A 20,677-nucleotide genomic window follows, 5' to 3' on the forward strand; every position below is an offset into this window, starting at 1 on the left:
TCTAGATTTCTGATGTCTCCTTTCTCTTTCTTTAGTATAGTTTTAATATATCATTTTCTTTTAATAAATATATATTGTAAAACAATAAATCAGCCTTCCGAAACATGGAGTCAAGATTCTCATCTCTTCCCTCATCCTGGGGACCCTCAAACACCATCACAAGGGGGAATGCTGGAGAGACAGAGCTGGGCCAGCCCTGCTCAGCTGCACCCAAGCACTGCTGGGCTCTCAGCAGAGCAAAGCACAGCCCCGTGAGGGCTGCTGGGGAAATGAGCTCCAGTTCACACACACCCAGGGCATCACAGTAATTACTTTTTACACTCATTTCAGATAGTTCTGTTCAAATGCATTACTTTGTTCAAATGTATATATTTAATAGATAGAAACAACAGAATGTGAACACCAAGGCAAAGCGACCAAAGAAGAATACCCAGGAAAATATCAGTGTCTCCTTATTAGGCTTAGGTTATTATTAATATTGAATATAAAAGTAGTCCTCTCTTTTAGGAATCAAAGTATTATTATAGTAGTTTTAAATAACTACTATAATTAGTTACTTTAAAATTACAGAGTTCTTGGGAAAAAAAAAAGTTGAAATATATTTCTCTAAATGATATTATTGATCTGTGCAGATAAAGAGCCCTTATTTGAATACTAAAAATTATTTCACCATATTAAAAAAATAATAGATAAGACCATAAAGCTTTTAGCTTACAGAAATATAACTGTAACATGTACATTTCTCATATTCTGACTGGAGATCAGCAATTCATTGGAAAGTTGGGAAATCCATGTTCTTCTTCCTTCCATAGAGAACATCTAGATTTCATTACCAAACTCCTGCTTTCTGAGGCTTAATGACCACTACGCTCAAAAAACATGAAGTCCTAAGGGGACAAAAAAAAAAAAAGGCAAACAAAACAAATAATTAGAATTCCTAAATGTGGTTCTTAGTTCTGAGATCCCCTGGCTATACTGCACCTGATGTACACCTTCCTCTAAGAAAGCTGAAAGGGTGAGAAGAAGGGGAGGCACATTTGCCATGCCCTCACCACTTGGGTCTTTCAGAATGGGACATCCAGAGAGACAGTGAGAGACCAACAAGGGAGCTTTTAATCTATCACTGGCCACAGCTGTGCTTCCTTTGCTAGGGATTTCTGCCCTTTGTTCAGCCTGACTTATTCCCTCTCATTTTCCCTCAGACTGGAGTCCATCACAATAATGGCTGTCTTTAGTTTACTGGTGGGGGCCCCCTTTCTGTGCCTGAAAGCCCAGGGTGCTCCCACTCCCCACTGCTGCCCTTGATGCACTTGGAAGCACAGGAACACACACAGCTAAACAAAACCCTGCTCATGCTCAGGGCTGTCAGAGGCTGGAGAGACCTTTCCAAACTCAAGGTGCCTCACATGCTCCTTTCCTGCCTCTTCACATGCCCATTTCCCAGCCAGCACAGAAGCAGTGCATGTTCTGAATGGTACCTGGATGCAGAATCTGTACTGTTAGGTGGAAACAGGGTCGTGTTCCACACTGTTTTCAGAAAGGACAGTGAGCTGCTCTGCACTATTGACCATTGCTGGGAAGTGTTCTGACAAGTTCAGTGAGCTGAGCCTCCACAGCAGTCCCTCCATTTGGAAATTGCTGCTCTGAGAGCATCAATCCTGCTCAGTTCAGTGCTTCACATGCTTCCAAAGAGAGCTGGGAGGCAGTGGGTGCAGCATTCACCTGTCCACCAGCCCAGTGGGCTGCTTGGGCTTTGGATGGGTCTTTTGGCTACTGCTAACCAGTATTTTTCTGGTTTCACCATCCATAAATTTGCTTTCCTCTGCTAATGAGTCTGGAAGAAGTCTTCCCTTTTCCTTTTTTCAGTCCCACCAAATGTGAAACTCTTCTTAAATACAATTAGCTCTGCATGTAGTCTAGAATAAACTTATTGTCTAAAATAATTCTGTGCTGCCTTTTGTGGTCAGTTTTACACACAGAAGTTCACAAGCTGTCACCCACTTGAAGGAGCTCAAATTTAATTCCTTTACCATCACAATTTAAACATGGAGATTAAAAAAGTTAGTTTATGTTCAAGTATTAGTGAATAACTTACGATCAGGAAGCAAGCACCAAGCATGACAGCTTTCATTTTCACATCGAGGTCCATTGGGAATGAGATTCCAAAATTATCTGTGTCTGTAAACATTTCCCGCACAATACCAGTCCACTGCTTGGAAATCCTCCCAACAGGACAAGTCTCATCCAGAGACATCACCTAGAGTGTAATATAAAATTTTAAAAAGAATCATCAAACCTGTCTGTCATAATATTCCCAACCCCATTTCAGAATAGATCCATTTAAAAGCTTCAGACTGTTATTTTAATGAATACAGTTACTGAGTGCAAGGGTTTGTACCAAAGGCAATCAGACTATCAGAAAGTTGGTCTAAAGTATCAGAGGCATGAACTTGATTCTGAATTTGACTGGGAAGTTCAGTTCCTTGATGGTGCTGGGATACACACTCTGCTGGAAGTGGTGTCTTTTAGCCAAGACAGTGAATTAGTTTCTCTTGCCATGCATCAGGAACTGCTCAAATGAAAATTAAACAAATTACATTCTTCTGCTCAAAAGCAGAGGTTAGCCCTCTGGCAACATTACATTTTCTAAAGTTAGAACCAGTCTTCTGGGTCATGTGAAAGATTAGCTTCTAAAATAAAATTACATAAATTTGCTATAGTTGCAACATCATTTTAAACATTAAATTGTAGCCTTGTATATCTTTTATTTAATGTCTACAAAAACAATGTTGTATTAACCAATATTATTTTAAAAGGAAAGATGTAAGTCCTCACTTATTCAGCTCTGTATTTCAAGTCTAAATTAACTTACTAGTTCATTGAATGATTATTAGATGATTAAATAAGGGGTTGAAGGAAGTCATTTTAATAAATACCTGATACAGCTTACTATATTTTCCTTAGAGCCTGACATAACAGATTCAAATGATTTTGCTGCTAAATATATCAATTAAGGGATTTGTGTGCAGCCACGGGAATTCTCAGTGATCACTGATGAGTGGCTTTAACATGTAATTTCTGGAAGTTTGTCTGGTTTTTCTAGAGTAATTTAGGTATATAGAGAAGTCATTTGATTATACCAGCATTAAAAGATGATGTAGAAATTATTTAATATATACAATTCAATTGATAGGTAGTAAGTTGAGCAACAAACCAATACCAAACTACTATCTGAAAACAGACACATGGAAACAATTTTTACATTGCATACCTCAAAATGAACGTCCTCACAACACCGGCACATAACACAGGGGCCATTAATTTTCAGAATATCCTTTCTTTTCTCATCCTGAATGGTAAACTTTGGCAGGCAGATGTGCCAGTTCTGGACAACATAACCAACTGTTGTTCCTGGAGGTGCCTGGACTTCCAGCTTCACAGGGAAGAGAAAACCTCCAAGTGAATGATCATGCTTTCATACGCTAGTGAGACAAAACCCACACCAACACACAGATGTAAAACAACCTATTTTTCCAAAACAATCTGGCCTTACAAAGCATTTTGCTGTGAGTGTTTTCAGAAGACCACTCAGATTGCTGACCTCTTATTCAGCTTTTGCCTTCAAGAAAAAAGTAAGAGACTCCTCAGGCTCCGGAGCACACAAACTATGCATCTACAATATAAAGACCAAAGTCCAGTGAAAGGAAGGCAGTGAATATCCCAAAAGCATTCAGTGAAGGCATTATAGGGTGCAGCTACTACAAATGCCTCAGCAGGAGCTCTGAGTAGGCTTAGATTTTGAGTTTCAGAAGTTGTATAATTCCAAAATTATGTTAATATTTAAAAAACCTCATGATCTCCTATGTTGAATGCCACTAGAGCTTTCAGAGATGTAAAATGAAAACCCTAGCTGTTAGTCTATGAAAGCTGTTGCCTTACTGTTCCATTCCAAGTGCAGATTTCAGCACCAGCCACAAGTTCCCCAACATGTTGCTTAGTCAGATTTTTCATTACCCCAATCAGAATTGCCCAGTGAGCCCAAGTGCCACAGCTCACTTCCCTCTTCCCAGACCAAGAACCCCGCGCACAAATCCTACACATCTCTCTTCCCTCACCTTACTGGTAAAACCCTGACTCATTTCATCTCACCTCCTGATTCAAGACAAGGTGGTGCCTGTCTGAGGAGGAGGAGGAGGGCAGGGAGAGGCAGGACTCACCTCCTGCAGGCAGCAGGGGCAGCAGCAGGAGTCGCAGCGGAGGGGTCTGTGCAGCCTTATCACCTCCCGGCCCAGGTTATCAATAATCTTCATGGTGAAGGGCCTGGCGGGCCCACAGCAGTTCCTGGTCATGCAGTCAGTGTCCTCTGCTGCAAAGTAAATCCTCTGCCCCAGGGCGTTCTTCAGCTCGTATTTGTTGTTTTCTTCAAAGTCAGTCACGACTGAAAAATGAGGAAAAACCTGCTAAATTCCTAGGAGGGTCTGGTCAGACAATCCCTGCTCTTTGGGAAGGCAAGACTCTCTCAGAGTCTGTCAGAGGGAAATGATGGAAAGGACCCTCAAGCAGTAAAGCCTGATGAAGAAGTTTAAGGGAAGGATGCACCATGAGCAAGGACATGTGGGAAAAAAACTGAGATTCCCATCTGTCCCCAGTGTCCCCCCTGGCCACAGGCACCCGAATAAGCACCACCATTACCAATAACACAGCAGGGAAGGTTCTCAGTGGAGAATTGCATGGATAAGAGTTAAAGAGAGATGTGCATCTGGGGGTGGGGTGAAGCCTGAAAAGGGTACAAATAAGTTCAGAATAAGAAAGCCACAAAAAACCCTCCCAGTCAAGAATTACAGCAGCACACATCAAAAACGACAAGAGCCAGGACAGAAATTTTAATTAATTTCTATAACAAATGAGAGCACTCTTATAAGTTTTAGAAAGAACCAGAAGGAAAAATGCAGCAGCAACATTAGGGGGTATCTGGGATGTATGGTTAATCTTATTCCTTCTATTTGACAGATATTGATAATACACCTTGGATATTCTTAAACCACAGAATGAGGGGAGCAGAGGGAAAGTCATTCAGTTTGCTAAAACAGCAGGATTGACTGTAAAAGGGATCAAAGCCACATGCCAGTCAATGGAATTAGATGGGAGATGACAAGACAGAATGCAAAATCTTTAACTAAGGAAGAGAATAGAAATCATCGTTAACAAGTAACATTGGAAATGTGTGGCTTCATCTATAATTAGCTATATATCAACTATAGCATTTATAACCCAGATTATTCAGTTGCATTGCTGTGTATCTTTTGAGATATGGAACCTGCTGAAAATCTTCTTCCCTCCTGTTTTTCCTTCTTCTCCTCCACTTCTTCAGGACTTCTGCAGGAATTGAGGCAGGTAATACAAGACAGACAAAGGTGGTAATCACCTTAAAAATAGTGCCAAAGAAAGCCTAAACTTCACTGTTCTTGGGATTATTAGATTTAAATACTTTGTACTTACGCTCAAGAACTTCAAGTAGCTGATGAATTAATATCTGGTCAATCTGGTCATGGTTGAAAAATTAAACAGAAGAAACAGTTAACAAGTTATAACTAAAAAAACTGTAGTTTCAAGAACTGCTGTTTCATTTTAGAATAAAAATGTATGGATCAATAGACTGTGCAGAGGCAGATTATCTCCGAGTTAAGCTCTGGAATAGCTCACTCCCCTCCTTGGCCTGTCCCCTGCCAGGTTAGCAGTGCTCCAGGGCACTGGAGCTGATGGGGGCAGCTGAACCCAAACTGGTTTGGTGACAGCACACAGGGCTGACACATCTGTGCTCCTGTCAGGGCTCAGAGCCTCAGAGAGCTCTCACATCATGTCCCACAGACTCCACACAGACAAAAGCAGGAAATGGGGGTATTGAGTAGAAGCCCAGCTACTGCTCAGCTCTAAGGAAAATTCAGGGGAAAATCAGCCTCTCCTCACCAGTGCTTTTTTTTTCCCCTTTTTTTTTTTAACACTTTGCAGAACTGGCTACAATACATCAGTATTAATCTTTTCAGTGCTGAGATGAACTGTATTTTACACTACAAAGATATATTCAGTAATGTGGAAACAATTCTTATTTTGCTATTAGCATTCTCTATGCTGTGAAGTCTGACTGGCAGCTCTACTAACAATATTAAGAGGTGTGAAGAAAGCATCACATAGAAAATTAAGTGCTTCTAATGTGCTAGAGTTTCCCATATAATAGGCATTTATTCTATGCACCTTTCCAAAAGACATTACATCTCCCAAAGAGTAACTTCAGAAATGGGAGGGATGTATGACAGCCCTCTGTCTCTCATCCTTTAGCACCCTACTTTCCAGAAAGATACTCCATGAATAAGTACTGCATCTCTAACAGGTATCTCTGCATTTAGACAATAGAAAAGGCTCCACTTAGCAGCCCACAGGCACCAGCCTATTCAGTTCCAACATAGCCAGATGCTTTATTTGCTATTTCATGGATGCAGGCTGCTTCCCAGAGCAGAATGCCTCATCTCTGGGCAAGGGGGAAGGGTGCAGGTACCTGTGTGAGGTACTCCAGTCCAGGAGGGCAGTTGGGAATAGAAGGAGGGATCGGCATCCAGATTGTCCCATCCATGGTGGGCTGGCTCTGGACAGGTGGGGGGACAAATCCTCCTGGGAACGCCATGGGCTGTGCCTGGAATCCATAGTTCCCTGCACCTGTGACATTTGGCATGGTAGGAGAGATATGGTCATGAAAGTTAAATGTTGGAAAATAATTGCCCTGTCCATCTTCAAAAGAGTAATTTATTCACTCTTTGGAACTATGGAGATCCTTATATCTTATTTATTTATGTTATGAATACAATAACTCTCATGAAGGGAGTTACACTGCCGTAGGAGGTTCTGATGCCTCACACAAAACCAAACCAAATAAATTTTAAAAAATGCATAGTTCTTGAATACAGAGAAATTTCATTCACACAGAGACAGTCAATTAAAAAAACAGAAATAAATAAATGAAGGTTATTTCTAATTAGAGAAGAAAGAATACTTTAAATTACATTAAAAGCATTGGCATTTATGCACTGTCAGTTGAGCAAATGAGGAATTTTAAAACAGAGTTTTCCTGGAACTATACCTTCTACTTTTGTGAAAGGAAATGTCCTTTTAGCAAAGTTCATCTACAGTTTTCAAGCAAATTGGCTTTTAGACTTTCAGCCCACACCTGCTCAGCACTAAATTCCACAATACATTACAACACACGGACCAGTGCACGTGAAAGTTCAGGCAGTGGCCATGGTGCCTCAGGTGATGTAAGGTGGCCACATCACCCACCCCAGGGAAGAATCCCTTGGGCATTCACAGTCACTTTTATGACTGAGCACAGGCTTTTCAAACCAACTACCTGCAGCTGTTGTGGGCAAGTGTGTGCACATAGAATTACTCAAAACAACAATGCCTCTGTGACATCCAGGCACAAGCAGTGAGTGCTTGCTCCCTGCTACAGCCAGCTGTACTTACAGACCCCAGAGTGCCTTGTCCCAGGATGCATAAGCTTTAACTTATGAACAGCACAGTAACTTTGGCCAAACATTTTGCTTTTTACCTCTGACTTATGCTCTGAGCCTGATTGTTAGATATTTACTGTGATTTGGTTCTTCAGAAAGAAATCACTGCCAGAATGAGAGAAGCTGTTCAGGAGAGCTGCATTTTGAAGCGGAGCAGAAAACGAGACAGAAGAGGAGAGAGCGAGTGAGGGAAAGCGTAAGGTGTAACCACCTGCAAAGTACAGCAACAGAGTAAGAAACAGGAACTGAATACATGCAGAACTGCAAGAGAAAAACAATTCTTCACTTCTCTATTTCCAGAGGAAAATAAAGTGAAATACTGAAGTAATATGGTAATTAAAAAGTCTGATTACCAGTAAGAACCTGCTGCACATGAATTGCAATCAGTAACATCCAGCAAACCTGCCTAGCAAACTCCCCACAGTGACCACTGAGGAATACCTGACATTTTTAACTCCTACCACTGCTTAGCACATACTAAAATGTAGAACCACAAAGGAAAGAAATGGCCTTTCAGCAAAACAGAAGTTAAAAGAAACTATAGAATTAATAGCAGAAAAATTAATTTGAGGTGATCACCCTTTTTCAACCCCATATTCCCCATGCTTATTTCCTAATGGTCTCACAGATCTGTAACCAAGCCACCCACCTTGGTAAGGCCCAGGGACCTGCTGAGGGGAGCCATAGGGCACTCCAGGTGCTGTGGCAGGTGGAGGTCCTGGAAGAATGAAATACACCCTGAGTATGGATCATATCCTCCTGCCCTGGGTGAAAGATCCCCAGCACTGACTCCTTTTCCAGAGTACACATTGAACAAAATCTAGGCAGCTGTTTTCTGTACAGCAAAAATACACATCAAGATCATATTTATGAGCAATACATGCATAAAAAAAAATTAATGGAGTTCTGGTCCTTAAAGCACAGAAAAAAGACAGGTACTGCACAGGATGTCAGGAAGACGTCACAGAATCAGAATTGTTCAGCTGGGAAGGGACCTCCTGAGATCATCTAATCCAAGCAGGGTCAGTTCACTCTGCCTGGAGCAAAGATGCTTTTGTTCATTGCTATTTAGAAAGAGGCTCGAATTCAAAGCATTGCCAGGAACTGACAGCCTGCCTTCCAGTACAGAACATGGCAGAGAGCCATTCCCCTCTGTGGAAAACCTTTTCTCCCAACTTCTTCAAGTTCAGATTACAGTAATGCCTCCATTACTGTAGATGAGGAGTGTTATGGATTTAAAAACATTTACCATCTTCAGTTTTTAATAATAAATAACTTGAATTTCAAGATTGTTAAATTATTTATTGTTTTTGCTTGACTTCAGAAATCAAGATCTAAAAATATATAAGCTCTACATTTTGTAAAATATTTCACTTTAAAATGTAAATAATTTCAGGTTAAAACATTAATACATATTTCATATAATTAGAAAGTAAGCTAATAGCTAAGCTAATATTGCTTGAAAGTGCTGTCTTTGATGTTAGCAAAAGCTGACATTTTGTTTATATTTTACTCACCTTGCATTGTTGTAGATCTGCTTGTAGCTCTGCAAAAGAACGTTTTTGTCTCATGATTTTTAAATATACTTTCACATAAGAGCTATTCAGAGTTCTCTATTATTGATAAAAGATATGTGTCTCTCTAAACTGTATGGGAAAATGAAATTACAAATACAAGTAAAAATAAACTTAATCTCAGCTTCCTTCTAGGCTATGTCCCAACTACGACTGAAGTCTGAGTTTTCTACGCCTACAGCCATGCTTTGAGTATCCTGAAATCATCCTCAACTCAGAAGAGCATTGGGATGTGCAAGACTGCACTGTGCAGCCATTCAGAAATATCCTGTAATTCATATGAACAATTTACTGCAGTAATTTAAGGGCAGCTGGCTCATTGTATTGACATTGCCCACACAACCTGCTCAGGTAAACCCTGGAGCAGCCATGCTGCCACCTATTCAGTTCTTCAAGCCATGCCCTTTCTCTAGTGGTAATACTAAATAACACATATCCAGTATTTGCCTTCACAGGATCACAAACTTTGGTTACCAAGAGAAATAAATTAAAAGAAACAAAAAACAACCAAACAACATAGCTCACAGCAAAAAAAAACAATCAAACAAACAAACAAAAAAAACCCCAAAAAACCCACTAAACAATCTAACCCAAACCTAACCAAAATAAAACTACACACAAAAAACCGCCACTTACTGATACCAGCTTAAACCTTGAGAGTTATCTCTTTCTCAGGGGTAATGAGTAAAGCAAGGCAACAGCAGCAACTGGTATTACAGACAGATCCAAGACAGTCAGGAGATCCAAGCATGGAACTGTAAAAAAGAATGGTACGGGCACTAATTGTTAATAGGATTGAAAGCTTTAAAATAAAAAATAAATCTAGTTGTTCTCTAAAAATAATCCATTTCAAGTTAAACCATGAATAAAATGTGTCTGTTAAAGATTCTTCTAACTACTTCATTTCAATGAGGATGGTTGGTCAAAGCCGGGAAGTGAAACTGAAAGCAATTCCTGTTTTTCATTCCCTGAGTAAAAGCAGCTCTCACGGGGCGATGTCTGATGCTTCTGGAATGTTATGCAGATTCAGTTGCTCTTAAACCATTCCTTTTTAATATACTTTTTCTTCTACTTTACTAACTCTACTAGCAAAACCACTGTCCTATTATGCATACTTTAATTGGGTTCTACTCATAGGGTAGATTGGATTGTAGTCACTGTATGAATGGAGGAATATCACAAAGTATAGAAGAATAAAACTAGCAAAAGATCAGTTTATGCAGTGAAATGTTCCAGCAACCTGAACTTCAATGAAATACTGAGAATTACAACTAAACCCCTTGGTAAAGGGAGAGTAGAGACAGAATCATGTGATTTATTTAAAAGAAAGGCTTTGTCCAGAAGACAGAATCTTTCATTGTCCCTACAACCACACACACCAGCCACTGTGCAATCTAGGATTTAGAAAAGGTTGATATGCTCTGTAGTAGGAAGCAATAAAGATTTTACAAAGCTCAGCCCTCTGAGCTTTATCTGATCACTTTCTCATTTTCAGAACTACATAACACAGCTACATGTCCCTAGCCTGAGGCATGTCACTAAATATGCTGCAAGTAATTCAGACGTGCCATAATTATGTTAATTATAGGCCTTCTACCCTTTATCAGAAAACCAGAATACTAGCACGACAAGTAGATTCATTTCTTTTCCAGCTCACTAAAATGTTGCAAAGAGCACGTTAATGTAATGTAAGCTCCCAAGCACAAACATGCTTAGTTATACAACAAGCCAAGCCCTTTCCAAGATTTCCAAGAAGTTGTAATATTCAAAAACCAGGAAACTGAATAGCAAGGAGGCATGCAATAGTTTTCCTTTTGAGGCTATTTTTTTTTACATTGCATTCTATTAGACTGTTCAGCCCCCGGATTTGAACCCTGCCGCTGGAGAAACAGTATGCTTAAAAAATCGTCTCGATGATTTAATTAAATTAGTTGGTTTTAATGTTAAGAAAATATTATTCAGAGAAGGAATTACTCTTTTTTTTTTTTGCTCGGCTGGAGTAGGATACCCTCTCCCTTACAGTGACTTTTGGAGCTGGGAGCGTCAGTTCCCGGCAGCACAGCCCGCTCCCGCGCGGGGCTCAGGCTCGCCGGGAAGAGTGATGTGCCCCATCCCCGGGCACAGAGACCAGCCGGGACCAGCGATGTACCCCATCCCCGGCACAGGGACCAGCGGTGTGCCCATCCCCGGGCACAGAGACCAGCCATGTGCCCCATCCCTGGGCACAGGGACCAGCGATGTGCCCCGACCCCGGCACAGGGACCAGCCCGGACCAGCCGCTGCTGCCTGGCCCGAGGGGCTCTCCGGGACAGCCCTGGCAGCAGCAGCCCCTCCCCGAGCGCAGTCCCTGCCAGCCCGATCCCTGCTCTACAGGGATCAGTTCTAACCCACCCGCGCTGCCCAGCCGGACACACGCGGGGCTCCCTCTCGGCGGGGCTTTCCTGCCCCAGCCCCGCGGATCGCTGCCCATCCCGTGAGGAAAGCCCCGGGATACCTGACGGGAGTGCCGGCAAGGAGCCCCGCTCGCTAAGGACGCTCCGGTGTGCCCGTGTTCCGCTGTGTCCCGCTGTGTCCCGCTGTCCCCGTGTCCGTCCCGCGCCGCTCGGGGGCTCGCAGCGCTGCGGGGCGGGGAGCGAGGGCAGGGCTGGCAGCAGTTTCCTGCCCGGGGCCCAGCCCTGCCGAGAAACTCTGGTATTTCAACAGCTTCGCTATTCGTGACAGTTACTCTTTCCATGTCCATGGGCAACAACGCTGATTCAGTCCTTTTACAATTAATTAATTAACTCAATTTCTGCCGTTTAGTCAGCAACATCACGTTGCATACACGAGGTAACGCCAAGTTCTATATCCACCCTGAAAAGAGAACAATTTTATCTTGCTTATAAGGCAGGATCTCAGGAGGAAAAACATACTTATGTGGACTTCATGGTTACAGGAAGAAGAATGTACAACAATGAATTGTTTGGGAAACAAAGGACTTGGGGAAAGTTGGCTCACGCCCTGATTAACAGCTCTGATGAACAGATCTTCTGCATCCTCTTTTGTACATTCATGTACATCAGATTGGAGCTGCTGGTGTCCACGTATCCCAAAGGAAAGTTTCTTCAAAGAAAACTGTATTTAATGTAAACCACATAAATCTGATCACAGTAATTGGTGCATGCATAAAACCCAAGACTGGGGATTCAATAAGTGAAGGTCACCTTGTACATACTCTGTAGTCTTTGTCTTCAACCTCCCACAATAAGGTTTCCATTTCAATATTGAACTTTCCATAAACAATATTAAATTTAAAAAATAAAAACCACCCCAAACTATTGTTCTAGCCTTGCACTGGATTTCACCTAAACTCCAGATTTGACAAGGATTTGAGGATTTTATTTTGCTTGTTTCCTCAGGTACAGAAGAATCTAATCTAAAGCTGACTAGCATTTTCCCACACATCTGCACTGAGTCCACTAAGAGGATTAATAGCAGATACCAAGAAATTGGTTTTACACATCTCTTAAGAAGTAGGTATAGAATTATTTTGACAGGGTTGGAAAATTATAAATACATGGAAGCTTTTGATACTACCCTTCTTTCTTACAGGAACATAGCATAGTTATATGCTTGGTTCAGACTTATACACTGAAATTCAAATTGTATTGCCCAAGCAAACATGAGTTTTTGACACAGAGATGAACAACATTTCTTTGATGAGAATATCATCGTCCTACCAGAGAGAACAAAGGTAGCAGCATATCTCTTCCTTTCACATGTCTATAAGTAGGGAAAAAACTTATTCACCTGTAGTGGCAGAAAAACGATGCCATGATTCACAAAATACAAAGTAATTTATCAGTCTTTCCCAGATCAAATAATGTCTTTTCTTATCTAGCTAGGGTCATTGATGTAACTGACAGTCAGTGCTTTTCTCTTAGATCAGGGGGTAGAAATGTTCAGTACCTTTCATTTTTGTCCAGTGTGCAGATTTAATCAGCAGGAAAATGCCTAAAACATTAAGAAAGAAAGTTGGAATTGTTTCAGGAGAAATAAGAAAATGACCATGCTCCTAGTAATTTAGTCTTTTAGGTTTAAGCATGTTCACCTGAAAAGAAACATTCTTTGTAGATTCTTGACCCTGATTTCTAGGATTTCTATGTTGCTTATGGTCCGGATATTTCTACTGCTTTAAGTTCTGATGCTCCTGATGTTGGCTCCTCATCTGGTCCTGTGGTGCCCAGCACCAGAAGTGGGACCAGTTCCCGCACCAGCTTCTCATGCAGAGGTCTCCAGTAACCTGGAGTTGGGGTGATGGACGCAGCTCTCATCTCTCTTGCTCACATTCCCTCACCAGCTTCTTTTCTCTCAGTGCTCAGGCAGGACATCTCTGTGAGGGGACACAGGAGGAAGTTCATTTCACTCAGGGCCGTACATGACAGCAAACAGCCTTTGAGCAGCTCAAACGCTGTCTCACCTCATTTAACCTCAGGCATGGCATTGTTTGCACTGCTGAAGGAAATAAAAGTGGTTACCAGGGAGTTTGCCTTCCGTGCCTGTGGACACAACCCCAACAAAGGGCTCCCTTCTCCAGTGTTTATAATCTGGAAAGCAAACCTGGAACAGCAACAGGCATGGGAGATGAAGAGAAAGATAAGCTGAGAGTAGTTGTTGTCTTTATAGAAAAGACATAGGATGTGAGGTTTGAGGCACAAACTTGAGGGGGCTACCAGGAAATAAATTAAAAGAAAGAACAAAAGGAAAAGAAGGAATAGAGGAGAAAGAAAGAGGGAACAAAGGAAAAGAAGATTCCTCTCAGTGGCAGGCCAGGAAAAGCTCCTGAGCTGCACTGGCTGGAGCTCCAGCCATGGGGTGCAAATTTCTTTTTTCTGCTGTTTGCCATCCTTCACTTGTGCACATTTTGGGAAAAACTTTAACTGTAAAAATGATAATTCCTTTATCTTTAGCTTACAGTACTTAGGCTGCACTCACATGTGCAAGTGGTTATCTTATCCTTAGAAACTGGGCCTCAGCAATGCTGCTGGAAGGTGATTTAAACATGCAGAAGAACTGGCAGGAACGTTTAGCACGTCTGTATGAATTTGGGGAGATGAAATGAGTCTGAATCGTTTACACAGGTTTAAACTCTGTTTTCTAGCTATGGTGTGGGGGTTAGGCAGAGAGATCCCCCTCATGCCCCGTGCTGAAAATAAAAGTGATTCCACTTTCTGATGCTGAAATTACAGTGTTAGTTTTATTCCCAAATTTGATGACAAAGTGATAATGACCTGATACAATTTTCACAATATTTAGAACTTGCTTGGAAAATTTACATTTTAAAAGACTGCCTCCAAATAACTATTCACATTTAAGGAATCTTCTCCAGAACCAGTAAGTTATTTTCCTTTTTTCCATTTATACTATATTTAACATCCAAAGTAGTAGTGGTTCTGAAAGCAGGTAGGCAAATAATGCAATGTTCTAATAGGCAAAATCTACATTTTAACACTGCATGATGAATCTAGCATGAGCACACCACCAGTGTGACAGACAGGGTGTACAGGCAGTAAAAGGCAGTTTAAATCCAAGCATTTAAAAAAAGTACATAAATTGCTATTCTTGGCATTAGTGTCACTATTACTTTTAGTATTTCTTTGATGTGGAACTGGGGAAATGGATTCCACCCTGCTAACACTTGATAGGCATCTGACATCCCCTGAATCTCAGTGTAGCTCTCCTTTTGTCTTGGTAGTTAATAAAATATGCATTCATGAAGCCAGAAGAAGCAACTAACACATCATCTCTGTATTAAAGATTTGCAATTGAGAAATTGCAAACAGGCCTATTCACTTACTTGACTTCATTTAACAATGTCAAGTCAGTCATCAAGCCTGCAGTCTAACAAATGAGGGCTAGGTTTTCCTTTGAGAGTGAAACTGGGTGAAAATGGGTTTAGTATTGTAATGTTTTAGTTAATTCAGCATCCAGATAACATCAGTGGACAGTTATGACTTCCAAACCACATAAAGTAGCATCCCTTATATTTTTATATATCCTGGGGAGCAGCATCTCCCCCTGTGCTGTTTCCAACAATTGTAATGATCCCTCACAGAGGAAAAGCAATTCCCGCAGAGCTCTGTCAGCTTCACCATCAGTCCTTCCTCAAGATACTCCAACACGAGGGGAAAACAACAACTGAACAACAATGGAAGCAATACCACACACTTGGTTTTGCTACTGAATGTTTTTGCACCACAGCAATCTCCTTCTCAGCCTGAGAAGGGAGCTAAATAAAGTTTTACTGCTGCCAGTCATGCAAGGTTTTGAATGTCAGCGCTGCAGATGAACCACCATAAGCTGCTTTGCAGTTGGAAAATGGGATATTGAGAGGAAAAGAGCAACTCAACATAAAGAAATAGGCCATTACAGTTTATAGCATTTAGGATTAACTGTGGTACCAACAGTTTAAAATGCAGCTTGTGTAAATCCTGTTTTCTGCTAAAGGGATATTGCTACTGCAAACAGGTACTTACAGGGAACATTTTCCTAGGCATGAATTTGTTCCTAAAAAGTATAAATAATACCAGCCTAATTAATAAAATACTCCAAAAAATCAAGTCAGGACAATCCCATCCTGGGCAAACATCCAGCTCTCTATGTCAAGGCTGGCACTCTGAACTCCCAGGCTGCTCAGTTATCTTTGTGGTTTTGGGGCAGAAGTGCAGCCAAATTCTTTCATTTAAGCACTGATGCAGGCGAAACCGAATCACACAGCAGCAGTGAGACGTCAGTGGTCCTTGAACTCTCCCTCCCTCCAATGCCTTTTCTCACAAGCACATACCATGTCTGTGTGGGATTCACTGGCCAAAGTGCTCCAGGGCCAACATTCCTGCACAACTGTTACTGGAATCATAGAAAGCAGCTATGGCAGGACACCATAGCCTTGAGCTGACACTCCCCTTTGAAAATGAACATAAAACAAGGAAGCCTGTAAGCAGCAGCCCCCTGCCATGGTGCACAGGGTACCAGGAGTCCCCCTGCTCCCTTTGCCCATCCTGCTCACCAGTCACACCTCTCTGAGCACAGGAAAGAATGCAATGCAGCACTCAGCCCAAACACTTTTATCAACAAGAGGACAAATAGAGAGAGCAATGCTGATACACAGAACCAGGCTGAGGGGAGGATGTTTTTAAAACCAGTGAAGTCCAAGTTAATGTGTTTCATAACAGACTCATCTGATAGAAACATACTGGGACCTTGAGGCTTCTGTTAATTAAGAAGATAATTAAAAAGTTGTAAATGTAGGACCACTAGATCTGTAAGAGTTTATGAGGTGAATTTACAGCTCAATTAAGAATGAAAATTGAGGAAGCCCAGCACTAGGCACTGCTTCTTACAGAGACAGCTGGGGGATTTCAGAGAGAGGAGAAAAGATAGGAAAAGGAAAATGGAAAATATTTACATCAGATATAAATCCTGTTCAATATTAAGACTTAGTCACCCATGTCAGGTACTGTAAATTCTTTCCTCACACTGATTCCCTGGGATGTGGAATAATCACACATGAAGAAATTGCTCATCAAGGCAGTGAGCCCCATGCTCAGGCCAGAGCTACTTCCCAGAAATCCTGAGCAAAACTTTCAGGAGGTTCACATTTAGTCCTATTATTTCCTAAATCAAGTTTGCCAGATTTGTTACTCCCAGCCCAGAAGGTTTTTCTCCCTGGTTGCTGTATGATGCAGTATTATAAATTGTATTTGCCATCCAATCTCTGATTCAATTCTTTAGTGTAATTGAGCTGCTGGTTGTTAGTGATCAGGCTGTTACAGACGCCCTCTCCTCACTTCTCCTCTCCCTTTAACCATGTCCCTGCTGGCAGGGCAGCAGCAGCACATCCACACTGCCTGTGCTGATGGAGGGAGCTCCTGGCCAGGCTGGTGCCTCCCTTCCAGCTGTGCCAGCTGTGCTGTGTGCTGCCAGAGGGGACACACCTGCAGCCAGCCCTGCCCAGCTGCTCCTGCACTGCTGCAGGACCCAGAGTGCCCCTGGTTCTGAGAGGTCCCACACCCTGCACTTGCAGCTCCTGCCAGCTGGATGGGATAAGGGGGCCTACAAAGCCTGTGCAGGCAGGCTCTGTGAGTTTCTGGAGCCAGTATGTTCCTGAAGCAGGTTTTCAAAATTGAAGTAAAAGTCTTTTTCACACTGGTACTTACAATTATTCCACATGGTTCTCTTTCAGTGATCTTTCCCAGAATTTCAGAGCATGTGATTTCTGCCCAATTAGATCTATATTAGCATTAATCAGCGTTCTCTACGGCTTTACAAGAAATGTTTTACAGCATTTCTAGTTATTCTTTCTGAACTATTAATATAAAATACTTGCTGTTAGAGCTGTCTACAGTTGCATGGGACTCATCTGACAGAAGGCCTTATGACCTGATCCAAACCCTAACATTTATTTTATCAGGCTTTCATCAAAACCCTGTGGTTTTAATGCTTCACTGAGGTGCTGGAACTCTAAACCCTACAACATCAACCATGACTGCAGTTAAGATGATATATTTGCTTTATAAATCAGACACTGAACAAAGCTATTTAAAAAATTTACTTTCTGGGACATCATGGGAAAAGAGAGGAATCTGAAACTTTTTTTTTTTACTACCTCTGCAATTATTTAGCTGCTTCAGGAGTGGCTTTTATTTCAGTTTATTATAATGGTTTTAGACTAAAAAGTTCACCAAGAAAGCTACTACATATTTGTAGTAATAAATACATATAGTGCTCAGCACATCAATGCTCCATGAGGCATTTTGCAATTCTGCAGATTTTCTTAAGCATTTTTTCTGTTAATCATCTCTTATCAGTTACATTCCTGAAGTACAAGATAAAAGAACATTATAGGTTGAACAGATCAGCAATGCAGTAAAGAATTATGACTACACCAAGCAGGATCACCAAGCTTACTTTTAGCAAAAATCCATAACTCTTTTCCACTGAGAATGTATTTGTAAAGACCGTATTAGATTTCGCTTCTGATTGAAAACATTCATTTACTCTTAGAAATATCTTATTCTCCTTGTGTCCTCCCCCAGTCCCTGCTAATTTTTGTTCCTATACTCTTTCCTTAGCTCATGTTACCCTGATTTTGCAGGGATTTGTTTCCATCAGACTTCTCCTCCTCCCAAGCTCCACAACCATTTACCCTTCCCATCTGACAGGGCCGAGGGTCTTACCCAGGGTGGTGACAGCTCAGCTAAAACCTCATGTTCAATGGAACCACTCAAACACAGTCCTGGCAGGAGAGAACTGAAAAAGACCACAAGAGTCAAGATAAACCATTTTATGGAGCTGTTTCAAATAAGTGTATTAGTTGGGCCATGCATCTATCATTGTTATGCCCCGGCCATAAAACCACACCTCTTTATGACAACAGCAGGTTGTATGGAAGTCCAAAGCATAAACTTACTGGAGGAGGGAAGTTCATCTGTTGATAAAATACAAGTCTTGAACAGAACACCTGGTCCCACTGGCTCCAATCACTGCAGCTAAAAGCAAACAGTTTCACCTTACAGAAGTTTTTGTGGATCACATGCACGTACTTCATTTAGGTGCCACGCCTGCTGGCACAGATGATCTTGGCATATCAATTGCTGCTTCTGTGCCCTTACAGAACAAAGTATTTGCCAATGACACACCTGCCTGTTTGCACAAGGGCTTCTCTCCACTGCCCTGCCTAGATTTAATGTCTCTTGTCCTTATTTGATTGCTCTGAAACTTCCACATCATCTCCTCCCTCACTGTTTGCCATTATTGAGCAGAACAGGAGAAAATGTACCCATTAACCTTTTTCCTCAGCAGCAAGGACAGGGCCACCACACACCTCGTGCTTGTAACAGTGCAAGAATAGGCTTTGTATAACAATGATGAATACTGAATGAGCATCCACAGCAGACAAAAGACATATCATGACCAATCTTGCAAATCAGCAAAAGGAAAAAAAAACTTCTTTGATCTTCTCTTAGGCTCAATTAGGAAAGGGAAGTGATCAAACTGTGGGTCTGCAGACTTTGCAAGAGCAATATCCACCATGTCAAGGAGGGTGAAATACACTGTACACCCTAATTCTTGGTGGTATTTCACTCTTCTGAGTTTTTATTTCATTTTGTATCAGGCCCTTGAGAGTCTGAAAGCAATAAAACCAGAGATAAAACTCTTCCTAATAGGGAACCATTTAATTAATTTATTTATCAAATTGTTCATTTAAGTAATGACCCACTTGTCCTGGCTTCTGCTAAACTTGTTTTTATCTCAACTGTTGCATTTTCAGAGCATTGAAGTGATGCTGCTCTCATATGGTAGGCTTACTTAAGTGAAAACATTTCAGAATCAAAGATTTAAAACTGTCTAAACTCTAAGGAGTTTCTTGGTTTAAATACTAATATTTTTTAAAGTTCTTTGAATTTCAAACCACAACATTTTTTAATTAGTCTTATTTTAAAGGGTTCCAAACACAGTGTTTGGCAACCCAGACCTGGGCAATGCCAAAGGCTAAAGAATGCACCCCTTGTGGGTCTTTAGCCAGCTGTTCTGAGCCTTAATCTACAATTATTTGGAACTAGAGATAGAAGATTAAATAAACAAATTCTACAATGATTTGGTTTGCAATGGACTTAAAGCTCATCTTGTTCCAATCCCCTGCCATGGGCAAGGTCACCTTCCACTATCCCAGGTTGCTCAGAGCCCCATTGAGCCTGGCATTGGACACTTCCACAGATGGGGCAGCCAGAGCTTCTCTGGGCTACCTGTGACAGGGCTTTACCACCTCACAATAAAGAATTTCTTCCTTGTAGCTAACGCAAACCTGCTCTTTTTCCATTTAAAACCATCCCCCCTTGTCTTGTCACTACACACCATTGTCAAAAGTCCCTCTCCAACTTTCATATAGCAACTTTAGGTACTGAAAGGTGCTGTAAGGTCTCACTGGGCCCTTCTTTTCTGCAGATTGAACAGCCCCAGCTCTCTCAGCTTGTCATGGAAATTCCTCTGGATTATTAATTATTAAAAAAATTATTTAAAAAAATCTTTTCTTACTCTTATCCTATACACTCAACATGCTATCCTATACATAATAGCCAAAATATCTCCCCTGGATTTGCAAAGTAAATAGGACTTTTTAAAATAAAACAGTATTTTGACACTTTGGGTTCTTCAGGGAGCCCAGAAGAAATATTAAAAAAAAATGCTCAAAACTTTCTCTTGAATTCTAGAAAAGTGTGAAATATACAAGGTATTTATAGTAGTGATCCTTGTTCTGATCCCAGGCTGCATTTCTTTTCTCAGTTCTTGCTGGTATAAATGGACATTATTGTGACAGCTGCTTAAAAGACACATGGATAGAAAACTAATACAGTCATTATGTCCAACATTTACCCAAGGTCTGCAAACAATCCAGAGATGACTAAGAAAAGACTTTTGATGCAATACTGGACCTTGACACATGCACTGTGATATTTCCTTTAGGACCCTGGGCAACGTGGTACAGTGAAAAGTGTCCCTGCC

General features: G+C 41.3%; 1 protein-coding gene across 1 annotated transcript; it reads right to left on the minus strand.

The window, feature by feature from the left end:
• Positions 1 to 351: 351 nt before the first annotated feature.
• On the minus strand, positions 352 to 11,782 carry LOC135451729 (phospholipid scramblase 1-like). The gene is made up of 10 exons (XM_064721184.1): positions 11,631 to 11,782; positions 9,773 to 9,891; positions 9,080 to 9,108; positions 8,212 to 8,280; positions 6,554 to 6,711; positions 5,500 to 5,542; positions 4,218 to 4,438; positions 3,272 to 3,433; positions 2,096 to 2,257; positions 352 to 887 (listed from the first exon to the last, which is right to left on the minus strand). Exons 3-10 carry the CDS (start codon positions 9,084 to 9,086, stop codon positions 855 to 857), a joined length of 855 nt encoding a protein of 284 aa, XP_064577254.1. The 5' UTR covers positions 9,087 to 9,108; positions 9,773 to 9,891; positions 11,631 to 11,782; the 3' UTR covers positions 352 to 854.
• Between the last annotated feature and the right edge of the window lie 8,895 nt (positions 11,783 to 20,677).

Source organism: Zonotrichia leucophrys, chromosome 9 (assembly GCF_028769735.1).
Source record: "Zonotrichia leucophrys gambelii isolate GWCS_2022_RI chromosome 9, RI_Zleu_2.0, whole genome shotgun sequence".
Taxonomy (NCBI): Eukaryota; Metazoa; Chordata; class Aves; order Passeriformes; family Passerellidae; genus Zonotrichia; species Zonotrichia leucophrys.

Excerpts from the sequence above, each read along its gene's own strand:
- LOC135451729 (XM_064721184.1), bottom strand. Across the intron at positions 2,258-3,271 it reads GTGAGGACGTTCATTTTGAG|GTGATGTCTCTGGATGAGAC; the intron begins GTATGCAATGTA and ends ATTACACTCTAG. Across the intron at positions 888-2,095 it reads TTGGTGCTTGCTTCCTGATC|GACTTCATGTTTTTTGAGCG; the intron begins GTAAGTTATTCA and ends TTGTCCCCTTAG.